At 42.2% G+C, this 18,858-nt stretch overlaps 1 protein-coding gene across 14 annotated transcripts in view; it reads left to right on the forward strand.

Annotated features, from left to right (window-relative positions):
* Positions 1-437: 437 nt before the first annotated feature.
* The window catches only part of MYH10 (myosin heavy chain 10), a 145,250-nt gene continuing 126,829 nt past the window's right edge, over positions 438-18,858 (forward strand). For 3 of the 14 annotated variants that reach the window (XM_014864116.3, XM_070482345.1, XM_070482343.1), the window contains exons 1-2: positions 859-1,123; positions 7,383-7,758. In XM_014864116.3, coding sequence (XP_014719602.3) covers positions 7,414-7,758 — 345 coding nt within the window. In that variant the 5' untranslated portion in view covers positions 859-1,123; positions 7,383-7,413. Of the gene's footprint in view, positions 1,124-1,200; positions 1,335-2,047; positions 2,311-7,382; positions 7,759-18,858 lie in introns of those variants that run through there. The other 11 variants (XM_014864117.3, XM_014864114.3, XM_014864113.3 and 8 more) reach the window with 11 other exon arrangements.

Genomic DNA, 18,858 nt, shown 5'->3' on the forward strand with positions numbered 1-18,858 from the left:
TAGCCCCTCTCCTGTAAGGAGCTCCATTTGATGAATGAATGAATGAATGAATGGAATAAACGAAGGAATGAGGTGAAGGAAGTCCTTTTCCCAAGTGTTCTCTCCAAGGCCGGTTCGCTTCTCATTCTGGAATCTCAGCCCAGTCAGGAAGCTGGGTAAGGAGGCCCCTTCCCTCGCAAACACCAAAACTGCGGCAGCGGAGGAAGCTGTCCGGCGCCCCGCGCTCAGGGGGCGTCGGCAGGGTCAGCCCAGAGCCCAGGTTCGCGACAGTGGCCGGAGCGCGGACTGCGGACTGCAGCCGGGGCCCCCGCAGAGCCCGTGCGCATGGGCAGAGCTGCACCCCGAGCCCTGCCTCCCCTCCCCCACTGCAGGTGAGCCGCTGAGCCCGGGCTCCCACCCCCCGCAGCCCCGGGGGTGACGTAAGGCCTCTGGACTGCGCTCCGGCTCCGCCCCTGCAGGCAGGGCCGGGGGCCCCGGCTCCGCGGTGGAGGCCGGTCCCGTTGCGGGACACGCCGGCTGCAGCAAGCAGAGGGGCCGACCAGGCGCGCGAGCGGGCTGCCACGGCAGTTCGACGCCAGGGCGAGGCGCGTCTAGGCGGACCTCGGGGATCCTGCCGCAGCACACCTGCCCCACTGTCCGCGCAGCCCCAGGCCCTCGCAGGGTCCGCAGCCGCTGCCCGGCGGGATCGCCGGACGCCCAGCCTACCTCAGCTGTCCATCTCCGCCTGAGCCAGCCAATCGCCCGCGACTGCCCCGGCCGCACCTCCCGGAATCTATGACGGGCGTGAGGGGCAGCCTATGAGGTTGGGGCCCCGGCGGCCGGGGCTGGGAGCGGGAGCCAATGAGCATGATTTCAGGTGGGTGGAGGGAGCGGACCTCGGGAAGGTAGCTTCGTTCGGGTTGCTAACGTCTTCTCTTGGAGATGGGCGCGCAAACGGACCAGTGGGTCTGGGGGCGGCGGTGACGGGCGTGGAGCTGGCCCAATGAGGGTGGGAGTGGGTGGGGCAGCCCCGAGCAGCAGTGCTAAAGGAGCCCGGCGGAGGCAGCGGTGGGTTTGGGACTGAGGCGCCGGATCTGTGGTCGCGGCTGGGGACGTGCGCCGGCGCCACCATCTTCGGCTGAAGGTGAGAGGTGCGGCTGCCCGGGTCCGAGAGCGGCGGCCGGGGGCGGGGGCACGGTTTGTGGGGGCGGGAAGGATCCGGGCTGGGGGCCCGGGCGGCTCTGGAGAGCAGGAGCAGAGCCGACGCGGGAGCTGGGGGAAGACACAGGGAGCTCTGCGCGGAGTGTTTGTGCCGCGGGAGCCGTGGATTCTTGTAGGAAGGATCCGGGGAGTGGGTAACCGGACCCCCAGTGGGTGGAGAGACCCCTGGAGGGGCGGGGAATGAGGTCCTTGAGAGAGAGACCCCTGCAGGGATCAGGGCCTGGGTGTGCGGGAGGACGACCCCCGGGTGGCTGGGGTTGGAGATCTGGGGGTGGGGATGTGGGGACTTGGTACTTGGTGTGTGGGATCCTCGGGGGCGCGGGGTTGGAGGGGCCTAGTGCTCTGGTGGGGGTCGCGGAGTGTCCCGCGAGTCTCTGTCTGCCTCCTAGGAGGGGTGAGAATCCTGGGCCGGGCTGGAAAGCGCGACCCCGGTTGGGAGTGGGGGGCGCTGGACGAGAAGGGCCCCGGGGTGGGTAGCTGGGTGGGTCAGGCCGGGTCCGGTACACGGGGCGCGGTAAGGGCTTCGCCGAAGGCTCGGAAGGCGGCGGCGCGCCCCGGGCTTGGAGGGTGGAGGGACCGGCGGTAGGGCTCTGCGCCGCCCGGGAAGCGCGCGGCGGGTGAGGGTCTGAGGAGCCGGCCGCCGGCGTGGGGAGGGTCGGGCTCCGTGGTGCTGGGACAGGAGGGCGGGAGGGGGCAGCCTCCGAACGCGCTCTGTGGACCGCGGGGGCCGGGGTGGGCCGCCTGGCGAGGCCCGGGCGGTTTGGGGGGGCGAGGCGGGAAATGTGGCGGGGGCGCGCTGCAGCAGGGCGGCCGGGGGGAGGGTCAGCCCTCGCCTCGGGATCCCTTTATTGTGTAAGTGATCTGGGAAGGGCTCGCCGCAGAGTCTCTTCCTTGCCTTCTGCAATTGGGGGTTACAGCCCGATCCCGTAAGATCAGACTGGAATGGGGTTGGAGGGAAGTTGAAGCCGCGGAGTCTGGCATTTGCTGGGGCTTTGTGGGCCTGTGGTGGGCGGATGCGGCCCGGGGACCCGGGAGGCCCCCAGCCTGGCCTGCCTGGGAACTCGGGCCTTAGGAAGGAGCTTGGTGGCTCGGCGGTTCTGAACTCAGCTGGTGAGGTTTGGGTAACGTGGCCTCTGCCTATGACCGTTATCTCTGTTTCTTAGGGCCTCTGCAGCTCCCTTCAAGATCACTGCGGTTGATGGAAGGGGGTGGGGTGTGGTGGGGTAGGGTAGGGGAAAGCGGGCGGGGTGGATCCAGACTGCAAATGAAACAAAGACGGCTGTTTTCGCTGAATAATATAATACTAAATATAATACTTTGGCTTTGCGGAGATTTTGTTTTTTAACGTTGAAACTAAGGAATCTTGGAGTCAGGCTTCATTATTCTTGATAGTATCTCACTCTGGAAAACTTTAATCTATTTATTGTTTTATTGCTTTCGTCAATCCGCCCTTATTAATTATTCCTTTAGTCCCTTGCTTTTGATGTTTAAGTATGCCCTGTCTGTCTCGTATTCTGGAAAAAAGTGGCCATTTTATGCATCTTCTGACTTCTGCATCTTAAATTCAGTTCTGCCCCGTCCTTATCTGGAGAAAGCATATGGTGTAATTGTGCGATATAGCGCGAGCTTTTGCAGCAAAGGGATGTGACCCGGGAGCCTGGCTTTTTATTTGGGCTCCTTAGGGAAATCATTTCAATGAAGACAGATGGGATGGAAGGTGAGATGGAGGAAATTTTGAAGGACATGTTGTATGGTGAAAGACTATATGCTACTCCGGTTTATGTACTTTCTCATCATAAATGAAGAATTAAAATTCTTGGCGTTGGGCTTTCTCATCATAGATGAAGAATTAAAATTCCTGGTGTTGGGTCCACATTTCAGAAATATTGAACACAATGTAAAGATATAACTGAGAGATGGTGCAGGCCATAAATAGCCATAGTGTCCTTTTGCGTTTGGTTTGTATTTGTGCTCACATGGTTAAGCCAAATTTTGATAAATTAATAGACTTGTATGTCTCTGTGATGTAAGTGACCTCAACGAAAGCGTTACACAAATTGGGACACTACTGTTAGGGTTTATCTGTCTTAGAGGGATGGTCTATATCCATCATTTTTGTTTGGCTTTTTATATGCAAGATATTCATAAAATTGAATTGTTTTCCTGTATCCATACCTATATAATAGGTCTGGGAGGCAGTTGAGAAATTTGCTGGGTGGTGTTTCATTGGAAGTAAAAAATGGCCTGGCTGCACAGATCCCAGGGCTGTGTGTACCTAAAACGAATGAAGGGGATGGGGCTTTGACTCTGTAGGGGGCTAATTCATACACAGATAAATGATTTAGCTATAATTAGGTAGTTATTTCAAATGACACCAAGACCCTTCTGATTATCTTTATGTCTCCTGTAAAGAGATTTCTATTTATTCCTTTTTCTCTAAATATAGGTATTTTTTCTATAAAATATAAAGCTTTTGCCAGATTGTGTGAATGTGTTCATTGGGTGAGGCTATACTCTTGAAGTCATAATCAATAGGGTTTTTATTTAGCAGAGAGGCAGTATATAGTACACAAGATGCCCTGCAAAATTCCCTCCCTCTCCTCTTCCATCGTTGTAGAATGCACTCTGGAGCTGAACTCTGGGTTTAATCCCAGCTCTGCGATTTGGTAGCTGGGTGACCTTGGGCCAGTTAGTGGCTTTCTCTACCTCAGGTTCCTCATCTGTAAAATGGAGATATTAACAGTACCTACCTTGTGGAGCTATTGTGAGGTTTGAGTCGATAGATGTAAACTCCTTAGAATAATGTCTGGCCATAATTAGTGAATTCCAACAGTATTTGCTATTTCAAAAATTGTGGTATTATTCTTTCTGCAAGGCAAAGCATTTGGGGGTGGTTCACTGTTAAATACCAGTATTATCAAGATTGGGTACCACATGTACCATGGAATGAAAGAAGTACAGCATATTTGGTGATCACAAGTGGAGAGTTAACATGAACAAAACATCTTCCCTGGCCTCATGAACACTATCAATTAAGCAAGAATTTGAGTACCTACTACCTGCTAAGCCCTCTGGTACAGTGCAAGGGAGGGCCAGAAGAATGCTGGAAGAACAGCACAAAATGTTAGGAGAAGGCTGAGGATTAAATTGCCAGATTGACCTGAAAAGAACTTCTCAAAGGGTGGCATTTGGGTCAGGATTTGAAGGAACGGCAGATTTTTGGCTGTGGATGGGAAGTTGAAGTTCACCCTGAAGGTGGGGACCGCTCAGGTAATATTTGATCAATAGGTGTGGATCCCCTCCTGTGGACCAGGGACAGGGCTAAGTGTTTACCATGTAGCAAGGAACAGGAAACCATCCTCACAGTGTTTAGTTAGTTGTAGAAAACTCTGGGAAAGTAAAAATTAATTTGTAATCCTACTACCCAGCGAAGACCCAATGAATATTTGTTCCTTTTTTTTAAAAAAAAGCATATATGTAGTTTTCCCCCCCAAAATCTGGAGCATTTTGTAATTACGCTTTTGTGATCTATGGGTTTTTTCTTAAATTATAAGAATTTCCCTACCTAGAAAAAGTACTGATAAATTTAAAATGTACGGATTTGATAAAGTAATTTTTAAATACATAATTTACTTTTAAGAAAAGAACTGCTCTAGAAATGACCCAAGTTATTCTAATTTCTAGTCACCTGCTAAATTTAAGCGTATAATTACATGCCCAATGTAAAATGAAAGAAACGTGTGTATGCCTACTGGCAGCAAGACAGCTTCCTAAGTATTGTATGGGATTTATAGTTCATACCTAATAAGAATAATGAGAGTACCTTGTTATCATGTTTTGTTATAGTTGGATGTTTCATTAGACTCTATCCTTCCTAAAGGCAGAGTAGGTGTCCTGTTGTCTGTCTCCAAATTCATCTAGGATGATTCGCACTTCAAAGCCTTGCCTCCTTTCTTAGCAGTGTGTAGTTTATAAGTTGGAAAGACAAAAAGTTATTAATCTTACTAGAATGGTCTCTAAAAGTAATGGGCTTTTGAAACCATTCTTCAGAATGTACATGTGCCCGTGAATATTTTCTGTAGGAAGGTAAATGCTAGTTTAGTTATAAAGCATTGTTAGCAATTTTATTTGTAGAAGTCTTAATGTTACATGTTTGGGGTTTTTGGGGTTTTTTTGGGTTTCATTTTGTTCTGTAATTTTTGTTTTATCCAAGTCCATAATCCTTAAAACTTTAACATATTCTTGAAATCGGGTTATGAATTAGTCCAGAACATTGATTTTCAACCTTTTATTCTAACCCAACATGCAGTGGCTCACCATGGCAGCCAGAGAACTACGGGCGATGATTCTGAGTGTGGTCCAAGGACCCGCAGCATCAGCAGCAACTGGGAATTTGTCAGAAATGCAGATCATTGGGCTTCACCCCAGACTCAACTAAATCAGAAACTCTGGGGATGGGGCCCAGCAATCTGTAATTTAATAAGCCTTCTAGGTGCTGCGATGAACATGCCAAAGTTTGAGAACCATGCTCTAGAGTATGAGTGTTTGTAATACCTACATTGTAACAAATAATATCTGAAGAATCTTAGCAATTTGATTCTAGTAAATTCTTCTTAGGGGTGAGGGGGCTAGTATTTGTACCCACTATCAGTGATTAATCTTTTGGGACACAGGTAGATCTCTTTAAGAATCTGAAGAAAGTTATGCGTGTTCTCCCCAGAAAAGCACACGCACACATATAGAGAGAGTAAGTGTACACCATTTTTTACCATTTCAGTGATTTCACGGAGCTTGAAATTTGTTTATGGACTCAAGGTTAAGAACCTCGTAACAGCTTTGGACTCCTTTGTGATTAACCTTGCAGCCTTCTGTCCTCTTGCCTACAAGGAACCCCATCATTTTCGGGGGAGGGAGAAGGTTGGAGGATTTGGTAGAGCAAGAGTAGCTACTCACTTGGCTTCTCGCATTGATTTGAATGAAGTCATGGGAACCATGCCTATGACATTTGTAATAACCTGGAATTTGGAGTAATAACAAAAGTGTTTAATGATGGTATCGGATTCCAGAAAGATATTGTCAGGCAGGAATGATGAGTCACGTCAGAAAGGTGAGTGATGAATGTAAAATCTTGTCATTTGATGCAAAAAGCCAATTGCACAAGTATAGGAGGAGAGGTAGCTTCAAGCAACGTGTCTGGAGCTTTGGCTGACAGGTCATTAGGAGCCAAAAGTGTATGAGTACTAAATAAACCAGTTAGGTCTTGAGAGACATTAATTGTGAAAGTCACAGAAATGCTGCTTTCCCCGGTGCAGCCTAAGTTTGTTAACGGTTCCTTTTTCTTGTGCACTGGTCAGACCGTATCTGGATTCTGTTTGCTTCTGGGCCCCACTCTCTAAGGGGGCAGAAGCACATTGGAGTCTGTTGAGAGTTGAGAGATGAGGGTGGTGGAATGAGTCTTGATGAATGATGGAATGCTGAAGAGCAGAGAGAGGGAAGAGAGCAGCTGCAGGGATGGGAGTGGAGACCTGAATAGCTACCGTCACATACTTGAAAGGCTGTCGTGTGAAGCCAAGTTACGCTTGCCCTTTGTGGCCCCAGCTGATCACATTATGACCACGCGGGGCCATAGAGAAGCCACAGTGGGACTGAGGTAGGGTATGTGTAAGGAGGAACTTTGAGTCTGTTGTTTGAAGGGAGAATGAGAAGCACGTTTTAGACCTGATGCTTTGCTCTTCTGGTGTTTTTGTAAGTATATCCTGGTGGTCACACTAATACCAGTGCCACCCCCTCCCCAGACCTTTTATTATGAATCTTTGTTTTCTTTTTCTTTATTCTCCTTTCCCTTCTTAACTCCCTGTTTAATTTGTGGTGAGGGTGAAAGAGGAGGTGAAGAGAAAAAGAGTCAGACTGGAGCTTTGCTTTTTTCTTCTGCTTATTTTTCAGCCCTCGGTAACTGAGGGCATGTCTTGAGTGGTCTTCAGAAAACCAGTCATAATTTGTGGTCACTCCTGAAATTTACCTTGGAAACTCAGTTAGTATGGCTGTGAAGAGGAATACCCAGTTCCTTAACTCAAAGTTTATGCTTTCTGTTTACCAAAGGTTTAAGTTTCTTAGAAAAGTAAAATTTGTGAATCATTTTGTATTTTTAAACATCTAACTTTGTCCTCCCCCTCTTCTCTTAGAGGCGGTTGCTCTTGGATCCTTCTGTTTACAATGGCGCAGAGAACTGGACTGGAAGACCCAGAGAGGTATCTCTTTGTGGACAGGGCTGTCATCTACAACCCTGCCACTCAGGCTGATTGGACGGCTAAAAAGCTAGTGTGGATTCCATCAGAACGCCATGGTTTTGAGGCAGCCAGTATCAAAGAAGAGCGGGGAGATGAAGTTATGGTGGAGTTGGCAGAGAATGGAAAGAAAGCAATGGTCAACAAAGATGATATTCAGAAGATGAACCCACCTAAGTTTTCCAAGGTGGAGGATATGGCCGAATTGACATGCTTGAATGAAGCTTCTGTTTTACATAATCTGAAGGATCGTTACTATTCAGGACTTATCTATGTAAGTATTTCTTCTAAATAATCACGTGAAGTGGTGACCGGGGAATTAATGTAAATTATGCATACTGACGTAATCACACGAGAATGTGAAATACCCACACTCTGTTTGACTTTACTGTTTCTGTTAAAGATAGAAAGATTGTCCCTTGCTTACCCAAGTCTTGCTTTATTTTAAATCTCAACACATAATTTTAAATAATCCAATCTGAAATTAAATGATGTAGGACAGCACGTGGCAGAAAGACCAGGGAGTTTAATATGGGAATAAAAGTTGCATTAATAGTAGGATACAGACAGCAAATTGGAAATTCAGTGTCTGTCCTGGGGTGTGATGCGGAGGGCTGTAAGCTTTAGAGGTTTCAGTGAAGAGCAAGCACAAGCTCACTGGGTACAGGGAAGTGGGAAAGACGATACTGAGATTTTTAAGAGGAAACAGTTCAGGGTGAGATTGAGCCTGAGGTTGTCCTGTGATTAGCAATTGACACATATGTTGCAATCCCTGACGATGTCATTGACCATATAGAAGAAGTCACTGAAAATACTAAGGGATAAGGTAGAGAGGAAAAATGCAAGCCAGATACTAAAAAAAATCTAGGATGACAAAACAGATTTGAAGGAGTGGTAGACACGGGTGGCATTGCTTTAAAGAAGGTGGTATAAATAGAACGTAGATTTAGAAGAAAGAGAAGTAGAGAGAAAAGACATTGTAATGGTCTGAATTTGGACGAGTGGTTGAATTTTATGCAGGGGGTATGCTGCTGAAGCTCATGCATCATTCAGAACTTCAGCAAATCAGAACTAGTTTTCCCATAGGAATTAGTTTATTTATCAAATATTTACTGAGCACCTCTGTGTTCTAGGTGCTGGGGAGAGTGTGGTGGACAGGCCAGGGCAGGTGACACATCCTATCAGGAAGTGAAACAGGCTGTGGGATAGAGTTGGGAGGAGAACGGCTTTCCACAGCGGGTCAGTGAAAGGCTCTTTGAGAAGGTAGCTTTTGAGCTGGAATCTGACTGTTAGGAGGGAGCTGGCCATGGGAAAATCTGAAAAATGAATAGTTCATTCATGACCTTTGCCGGAGTAGTCTTAATCAGGCCTGATGGTCTCTCTTATTTTTTTTTTGTCTATGAGTTAGGGTGCAAAGTAAGACAGTCAGAGGCACCAGGGTTGGGAAGGTGCTTGAGAAGAATGGAAGAGGTTTGGAAAAGAGGAGAAGCCAAGGATCAGAAAATGATTGGAGAGCAGCATCGGGAACCTAGCTGAGACTGAATGACAGAATGTGTAAGGTGGCCACGCATTTGTCTGGCTCTTTGATTTTGTTAGAGCTTGCCCCAGGTCTGTGAAGGCAGAGAAACCGATTCACCGTTGTGCTAGCACAGGTCCTTTCTCTTCTCTCCCTCGTAAACAAGTTGAAGGGGTCTGGAGAGAGGGGAATGGGAGTGACGGAGTGAGAAAACTGGAAAATTAAGAGATTGTGGTCAGATTGTAACGTTGACGTCTCAGATTTGAGAGGTGGATCAGTTTTGCATGGTTCCTGGTACAGTGAATTGTGAAGGGCTGGAAATGTGATGACACAACCAAAAAGTTGTGGGGGCCTGGAATGTGGAAAGGAGCCGGAGTCTTCACCTTGATTCCCCACGTTGGACCTTGTAGGCTGCTGCAGGTGGTGGGGAGAAGGGGAATAGAAAGCAGAAAGAGATTGTAGGTAAAAGAGAAGGAATGGAAGAAGAGACAGTTTATTTTATTTGTAGCCGTTCCTCATGAGAATTCTAAGACTTTGCAAGTATCTTTTATTGAGTTTGATTTTTTTCCAACTTAACTCAGGGACAACCTGAGTGAATTTCTGAGTTTCTTTTCATAGCATGGCCCCCTTGTGTTTACAGAAGGAGAATCTGAATTTTTCCCAAAGCATTAAGGTCACAATAGAGGTGAGGATTTGGGAGGATCATATCTTCAGTTAGTGGAGTGGAGAAAAGGTTGGGTTCTACCTAAGATTCAAGTTGGAGCACTTGACTCTGAAGATACCCTATTAAGAGAACTGGGGCTGCAAATAGCCAGGTTGTGATAAATGTGTATTGAATTTTGGAATTAACCAATCAGTTGAAATTGATCAGTTGAGATCTCTTGATATAAACATTATAATAACTTGGGTAGGATCTTTTTGGACGTATTTCTATAGGTAAGATACAATGTATGTTCCTTTAAATAAGTTAGGCTGCTAACAGGTTTAGTTATGTTATTTCCTCATATTTTCTTTGGATTGATTCTCCCTGACCTCCAACTTCCCAGGTTGTTAATTTTTATCCTCTTTCCTAATAAAACCACTTAAAAACTGTAAACGTTTCCTCTAATACTGTTTTAGTTCATCTCACATTTTGATATGTAGATTTTTTATTATTTGTTCTAAATATTTTCTAATTTCTGTTATTTCTTCTTTAACCTATGAACCGTTTAAAAGTGTGCTTTTAAAATTTCTAAATGTTGGTTTTTAAGTTTGTTACTGTTCTCCCCCCCCCCAGGAAGATTTGCCCTGAGCTAACATCTGTTGCCAATCTTCCTGTTTTTTTCTTTGAGGAAGATTAGCCCTGAGCTAATATCTGTGCCAGTCTTCCTCTGTTTTGTATGTGGGTCACCACCAGAGTGTGGCCAACAAGGGGTTTAAGTCCGTCTGCGACTGGGATCTGAACCTGCGAATCCTGGCCAGCGAAGCAGAGCATGCTGAACTTAATCACTATGCCTCAGGGCTGGCCCCTGTTACTGATTTTTAAATTAATTGCATTGCAGTCGAAGAATATAGTCCATGTGATATCATTTCTTCTTTTTGTTAAGACTTGCTTTGTGTAATATAATGTCAGTTTTTATGAGTGTTCTATATGTTTCTAAATACATATATTCTGTCGTTGGGTGTGGAGTTCTATATATGGCATTAGACTAAGCTTTTCAGTTTTGTTTAAATTTTTTATAGCCTTACTAATTTTTGTCTCCTTGGTCTATCAATTATTGAGAAGCATCTTAAAATCTCCCAGTGTGTCTTATTGGCTAAGTATGCATCCCTAAACAATATAGGTTAGTTTTGCCTGTTTATGTATTTTTATATGAATGAATCTCATAGTCTGTAGCTTTTTGTGTCTGTTTTTTTTGCTTAGCTTTACGTTTTTAAGAGTCATCCATATTGCTTTATGTTGATATAATTCAGTAGTTCTCAAAGTGTGGTCTGTGGACCCTAGGGTTTTCCCAAGACCGTTTCAGAGGATCCATGGGGTCAAAACTATTCTCATTATTCTATGAAGGTGGTGTTCACGCTTTTCACTGTTGAGGTTAGTACTGCTGGTGCAAAACCAGTGGTGGGGAAAACTGCTGACACCTTACCGTGAATAAAGGCAGTGACCCCAAAGTGTGCTTGTGGTCATTTTAATCCAGTTTGACTCAAGAATGTCCTTGATAAAGCAGGAGAAATGGATGATTTTATTAAATCCCAACCCTTGAGTATACATCTCTTCAATATCCCATGGGATGAAATGGCAGGATGCTTAAAGCACTTCTGCGTATTGAGCTGTGACAGTTGCCTTGAGGAAAAGCACGTGTATAGTCTTTTTTAAAATTTTTTTTAAAGATTTTATTTTTCCTTTTTCTCTCCAAAGCCCCCCAGTACATAGTTGTATATTCTTCGTTGTGGGTCCTTCTAGTTGTGGCCTGTGGGACGCTGCCTCAGCGTGGTCTGATGAGCAGTGCCATGTCCGCGCCCAGGATTCGAACCAACGAAACACTGGGCCGCCTGCAGCGGAGCGCGCCAACTTTAACCGCTCAGCCACGGGGCCAGCCCCACGTGTATAGTCTTTTGAGTTGTAAAGTAAACTTATCCTTTTTTAATAGAACACCATTTTCATTTGATATAATGACTGATAGATGAACTAGGTTGCTCACACTGGGGTATTTGGCAGACATTTTCTTGAAAATGAACACAGTGAACCTGTCACTTCAAAGAAAAGCATATTTGTTGCCAATGATAAAATTTGAGTTTTTGCATGAAAATTAGGATTTGGGGAAACTTTTATCTACCTCTGTGAACTTGACAGCTTGTCAATAGTTAAAAACCTTTCCGATGAGATAGGTGGCGAGATTAATGAATATGATTTTTTTTTTACTGTCATCATTTGGAAGGCTTGCGTAATTCAGTGAATAGGTGTTTTCCAAATGATGTGCACGTGTTACAAAATCATGCTTGGGTAAAAGAGTCATTCAACATGCAAGATAGGCCAATGGATTTGATGAATGTACAGAATATGAAAAGTTCGTTGATGGAGTTTCAGATGCCACAGTGCTTGGGGTTTCAGATGCCTTGTTAAGATGCCACATTTCTTAATCTTTAAGAAATTCTCACTTGTGGAGTTTTGGTGTAGTATCAAAGAGGGATATCTACAATTACTTGAAAAGGCTGTTAAGCTACTACTCCCCTTTCTAACTAAGTGTCTGTATAAGCCTGATTTCTTCATATGCTGCAACCAAAACAATGTATCACAACAGAGTGAATGCAGAAAGGAGGGAAAATTGAGCGGTTTTCTATTAAGCCAGACAATAAAAGATTTGCAAAAATATAAAACAGTACCACTCTTCTTTTCACTTTTGTTTTGGAAAACAAAAGGTCATTTTTCATAAGAAATGTTATTCATATTAACATATATTTATTGTTTTAAAATGAATAAATACACATTTAAAAAACAGTGTGTATATATATATATATATATACACACACACATGCACACACAAAACGTCTTTGGGATCTTTAATAATTTCTAAGAATGTCAAAGGGCCCTGAAATAAGAAAGTTTGAGTATTTAGTTCATTTTTGTTGGAGTGTAATATTCCATTGTAAGATTTTTGATCCAGTTTATTCACTCAACTGTTTTTTGGACATTTGTTTTTTACCCTTTGGAAACGGGAACATTATGAATGTTGCTTCTGTGAACGGCCTAGGATGTGTGCCTGGTGCACATAAGTGGGCCTTTCTGTGAGGTATATAACTGGGAGTGGAATTCCTGGGTGATAAGATATGCATATCTTTTGCTCATATCTTCAGCTTTTCTAAATAACACCTGATTTAGTCAAATTTCGGCAAGAAGCAGAAGCCCACAAACGAGTTATTTTGAGAGTTTAATAAGAGGACGATTTACTGAAACAATCCTTTCTCCACTGCTCTGAGGTGCCACCCTTGTCATAAATCAGATGCTTATAACTATGTTCTTGACTCCCTCTCCTGTTTCATGGGTCTGTGTGCCTACCTTTGGGCTAACATCACGGTGTCTTAGTTATTACAGCTTTCTGATATATCTTGGTATCCAGGATGGTAAGTCTCATTTGTTGTTCTTTAGGATTTGTTTTGGCTGTTACATCCTTTGCATTTCAGTATAATTTTAGAACCTGCTTGTCAGTTTTTCATACACACAGCACATCCTTGTTGAAATTTTGATTGGGGATTTTGTTGATCGTGTGCATCAACTTGGGGGAGAAATGAGATCTTTATTATGCTCTTCTAGTTCAGGGATATACCCATCCATTTATTTATTAATTTTTCTCAGTATGTTTTATGGTTTTCTTTGTAGTGGTTGTGTAGATTTGTTCGATTTGTTTTTAAGTATTTGATTTTTTTTGATACTATTTAAATGATGTTTTAAGTGTTGTTTTCTAATTGTTGCCATTATGTAGAAATACAGTTGTTTTTTACAAATAAATAATCTTACTGAGATTACTTATTGATTATAATAGTTTAGCTGAAGAGTCTTTGGATTTTCTGTGACCATACTTGTCTTATCTGCATATAATGACAGTTTTATTTTTCCTTTTCCAATGTTTATACATTTGTTTACTTGCTTTATTGTACTATTTAAGACCTTTGGTAAATGTTAGTTGAATAGAAGTGGTGATCTGAGGCGTCTTTGTATCATTTCTGATCTCAGAGGGAAAGCTTTCAACATTTCACCATTAAGAATGATGTTTGCTATAGTTTTGTTTTGTTTTTAATATTCTTTATCTGATTAAGGGAAGTTTCCTTCTATTTCTGGTTTTTATCCTGAATGGATGAATTTTTAAAATCCTGATTGGATATTAATTTATCATATGTTTTTCCAGCATCTAATGAGATGATAGTGTGATTTTTTTCTGGCTGTTTTGTTATTGTGAATTATATATATTTATGAGTGTTAAACTAACCTTGCAAGGACCAAGTGTTCTTTTTATGTATTATTAGATTTCTAGATTCTGTTTGCTAATATTTTGTTTAAGATTTTTGCATCTATGTTCACGAATGAGATTGGCTTAAAATTTTCCTTTTGTGTAATGTCCTTGTCATATTTTGCTATGAAGATTATGCTGGTTTTGGAAAATGGATCAGGGGAATTTCATCATTGTGTGTTCTTGAGAAGAGTTTGGATAGGATTGATGTTATCTCTTTCTTTTTTTTTTTCTTTTGGTGAGGAGGATTGTCCCTGAGCTAACATCTGTTGCCAGTCTTCCTCTATTTTGTATGTAGGACGCCGCCACAACGTGGCTTCATGAGTGGTATGTAGGTCTGCACTGGGATCCGAACTAGTGAACCCTGGGCCACCGAAGTGGAGTGCTCAAACTTAACCACAACATCACTGAGCTGGCCCTGATGTTATTTCTTTTTAAAATAACAATATAATTTTCTTTGTGGGGAAGTTTTTCTTTAATAGAGAACTTTTCAGATTTTTAAATTTCTTGTTTCAGTTTTGATAATTGTGTTTCTCTAGGAATTTGTTTCATCTAAATTTTCAAATTTGTTGGCATAAAGTTGTTCATAATATCCTCTTATTTTCTGTGGAATTTGTAGTGAGGTTCTCTTTCATTCCTGATCGCTACCCTTTTTTTTTTTTTTTTTTTGAGTCTCACCAGAAGTTTAAGTAATAAGCTTTAGCTGTATTCTACAAGTTTTAGTATGTTGTACTTTTATTATTGTTCAGTGCAAAATAATGAGGATGTCTTCTTTAAATCCATGGGTTATTTAGAAGTAAATTGCTTAATTTGCAGACACAGGGGATTTTCAGATTTATGTATTTTGATAGTTCTAATATGGTCCCCCTTTGGTCAGAGAACGCACCCTGAAGTTATTTCAGTCCTTTGGAGTTTGTTAGACTTGCTTTATGGTCCATTGTGTGATCACTTTGGATAAGAGGTCATGGTGCACTTGAAAAATATGTATATCCTGCGGTTATTGGGCGCAGTGTCCTGTATGTGTAGTGTCATTTAATCTTACATATTCTTGTGGTTTTTAATTTTTGTCTGCTTGTTCTATCAGTTACTGTTAAAGTCTTTTTCTCTTTTTAGTTGTGTTTTTGCTGTGTACGTGTTGAAGCTATGTTATCACATGTATACAAATACAGAATTTTTATATCTTTCTTGTGAATCATCATGAAATGGTCTTCATTTTTAGCAATGCTTCTTGCAGAGTTTATTTTGTCTGATATTAGTATTAACTTTTTTATTTCCTTAGTGATTGCATGGTTTGTTGTTTTCCAGAATTTTACATTCAACTTTTCTGTGTCTTTATACCTAAGGTAGGTCTCTTATAAACAGCCTATAGTTGTTATTTTTTGTCCCTAATCTGACAATATTACTATTTTAATTAGAATATTTAGCTTATATACATGTAAAGTAGTGACTAAAATTTCAGTGTAAATCTACAGCTGACCCATTGCTTTCTCTTTGTCCCACCTGCTCTGTGCTTTTGGCCTCTTTCCTTTATATCTCCTTTTTGGAATAGGTAATTTTTATTATTCTCTCTTTTCACCTCTTAGCTTGTTAGCTGTATATTTCTTCTGTTCTCTTAGTTATTTTCTTAGTGGTTATGTATTCTAACATGCATCCTGGAGCTATTGAAGGCTGATAGAAACCAGAACTCTCACCCGTCATGGGTGCTGAAGGGACCTCAGAGCGCTCGCTCTCCATTGTCTCCTCCCTCCCAAACTTACATGCTGTTGTTTATGTTTACATATATTTATATTTTAAAATCCACAAGATACTTATTACTTTCTTAATACAGTCAGCATCCATTTAGTTTTATCTATTTACTTTCTGTTGCTTTTCGTTTTTTTCTACATCTCTTAGCTTCCATCTTTTCTTCTAGAAAAGGTCTCTCTATTTGTCTGACAGTGTCTTTCTTTCTCCTTCGTTTTTGAAGTTGGTTTTTTCCTGGATTTAGAATTCAAAGGCAGTTATTTCCTTTCAGCCCTATGAAGATACCATTGCCTTGTGTTCTGCCTTCCATCTTTTTCTACTGAGAATTCAGCTTATAGTTTTATTGCTAATTCCTTTGAAGGTAATCTGTATTTTTCCCACTAGCTGTTTCTAAAATCTTCTCTTTGTCTTTGGTTTTCAGCGGTTTTACACTGCTGTGCCTAGGTAAAGTTTTCTTTCCTATGTTCTGCTTGGAGTGTTCTGCTTGGAGTTTGTAGCATTTTTGAATCTGTGGCTTGATGTCTTTTTTGAGTTCTGGAAAATTTTTAGCCATTATCTCTTCAGATACTGCTTCTGCTCCATTCTCTCTTTTCTCTTTCTTGGACTTAAATACCTTGTATGTCAGACCCTTTCACCATGCCCCTTATATCTCTCACATTCTTCTATATTTTCATCCTCTTTTCCTTAGACTTCAGTCTGGATATTTGCTTCTGATTAAAATGTTAAGTAACTAATTCTTTCTTCAGCTGTATGTAATTTGCTGTTAATTAAACACATCCATTAAATTCTTAATTTCAGTTCTCTGTTTTTCAGTTTTAGAATTTTCATTTGGGTTTTCTTTTAATAGTTTACAATTCTCTGCCAAAATTTTCAATCATGTCTTTTAATTACTTCAACATATTATTATCCAAGATAATAATACAAGGCAATAAAAATAGACTCACAGGGGATCCAGATTATCTTGGATTTTGGTCATAACTGTTGCCTTATGTGCCAGTTATTGTCTTTAAGAAATTGTGAAGGTTATTTGAGGCTCTGGATGATGTTAAGCTCATTGTAGAGTTTTGCTCTGGGCAGGCAGTTAGGCTAAGGGGGAACAGCACATGTACACCAGTCAGGGATTGACATCCTTCCCAGCTGGGCATCAGGCTGTGTGAAGGCCGCTCTGTTTCTGGTATATCTTAACTCAGGGTGTAGTTGTCAGGGTCCCAACTGAAAACCCAGGGTGTTTGCCCTCCTCTTGGGTGGTGGGAACTCTTGAAGTTTTGTTCTCTTGGCTTTGCATGCTGCTGAAAGCTCTGCTCAGCTTCTTGCTTCTTAGCAACAGCTTTTGGGATTTGTGACTATTATCTGCCTAAAAAAGAAATAACAATAATTCTGTATCATCAAATATTCAGTCACTTTCAGATTCTCCTAATGTCTCATAAATGTTTATTGTAGTTGGTCTATTCAATTCAGGATCCAAACAAGGTCAATATATTGTAATAGGGTGTTAATGTCACTTCTACTCTATGTTTCCGCCATTGTATTTTTTTATTTGAAGAAACAAGGTCAGTTGTGCTGTAGAATTTCCCATGTTCTGGATTTTGTTGATTGCATTCCTGTGGTGCTTCCTATAACCTGATAGTTGGATCCAGAGGCTTGATCAGATTCGGATTCAGGAGGCACGTAATGCCGGGTTGTCTCTCACTTCGCGATGCTGAGATTGACCAGTGAGTCAGTAGAGAGTCAGTTTGGGTTTTGTCAGCCTGGTTTGTGCATTGGGAGTGTCCTTGTCTGTCATACACTGAAGGTTTCAGCAGCCTTTGCTCAGCATTGTCCAGATCTGTTATTTCATTAGGGGCTGCCCCATGGTGGTAGTCTAATGCCTTCACTCCTTCTGTGTTTATTAGCCTGGTGAATTCTTTTTAACTCAATATATATTACCTCCCTCCTACACGCACACAAAAGTTTTCTTCAACTTTATTTTAGATTCTCGTTCTTTTTACAGAATTTTAGCCTTTTTCCCCCCAAAGAAGCAATAATGATTAACATTCTAGTTCTTTCTCTGCTCTCCATAGTCATCTGTCCTCCAAGTACTATTTTTTTTTTTTTTTGGTTTTAACTCTGTGCCTTCTTTTTCTTTTATTATCTTGTCTTTGTTCTATTTTTCTTTAAGAAGGAAGCTTTCTCAGAATAAATGTGTCCATTCTATTACCTGCTTTCCTGATATCCATTTTGCTCTTTTTTCCTCCACTGTGAGTTTTAATTTTTTAGTATTTCAGGTGATTCCTTATAGTCTCTCCTTGCCTTGGGCACTTCTTTTTTTCCTTATGCATTTCTGTTCCAACGTGTAGAGTCCATATTATGCTATATTCTGTTGCAGCTCTAAATCTATTTCCTAAAGTTTCCTTTTAGCTTATTTTATAGATAATTTCCAGGTAATTTCTTTCTCTGAAACCTCTGGATGATACTCTTTCCCTCGTTACATAGATGTTTTATTTTTTTTAAGCACGCGTGAATTTATCCAGGTACAGCGTTTGCAGATGGTGTGAGTGAGCTGCTCCTTCTTCTCCCCTTTCCTTTTGGGTGGTGTTCTGATTTCTTCTGAGAGTTGCAGTTGGGATGCAGGTTTGTGTGATGCTGCCAGTTCAGTGCCCTGTTCCTGATCTCTGCTCCATCGCGTGACGTCAGCGCTTGCCTCTGTTTCCTGATCTTCTAATCCTTTGAATCTATGAAAATGTATACACATATTCCTGCTTTCTTAAACAGAGTCCTGACACTTCAAGGATGGATAAAATTTCCCAGGCCTAGACAGGAGATGGGCATTCCAGGCAGAGCGATTAGCATGTAGGAAGCCTGGAGGCATAAAGCAGCATAGCATGTCTTAAAAACTACAAGTTTTGTTGTGCAAATATTTGTGTCTGTCTCTCTTCGGTAAGGTGTATAATACCGTTACCTGGTATCTTAAAGGTCTGCAAACTTACCCTTCAAGCCTCTGCAGTCCCTTAGAGTTTTCTCATGGCTTTAGCAATCCAGTATTTCCAGCTGCCCACAGGCATTCAACTGAGCTCACCTACTGCAACGCGTCCCCTTTTAACATACTGCAATCTCGATATGTTAAAAGGGGAGTCATTATCTTGTCCCACAA

This window comes from Equus asinus, chromosome 13 (assembly GCF_041296235.1).
Source record: "Equus asinus isolate D_3611 breed Donkey chromosome 13, EquAss-T2T_v2, whole genome shotgun sequence".
In the NCBI taxonomy this organism is placed as follows: domain Eukaryota; kingdom Metazoa; phylum Chordata; class Mammalia; order Perissodactyla; family Equidae; genus Equus; species Equus asinus.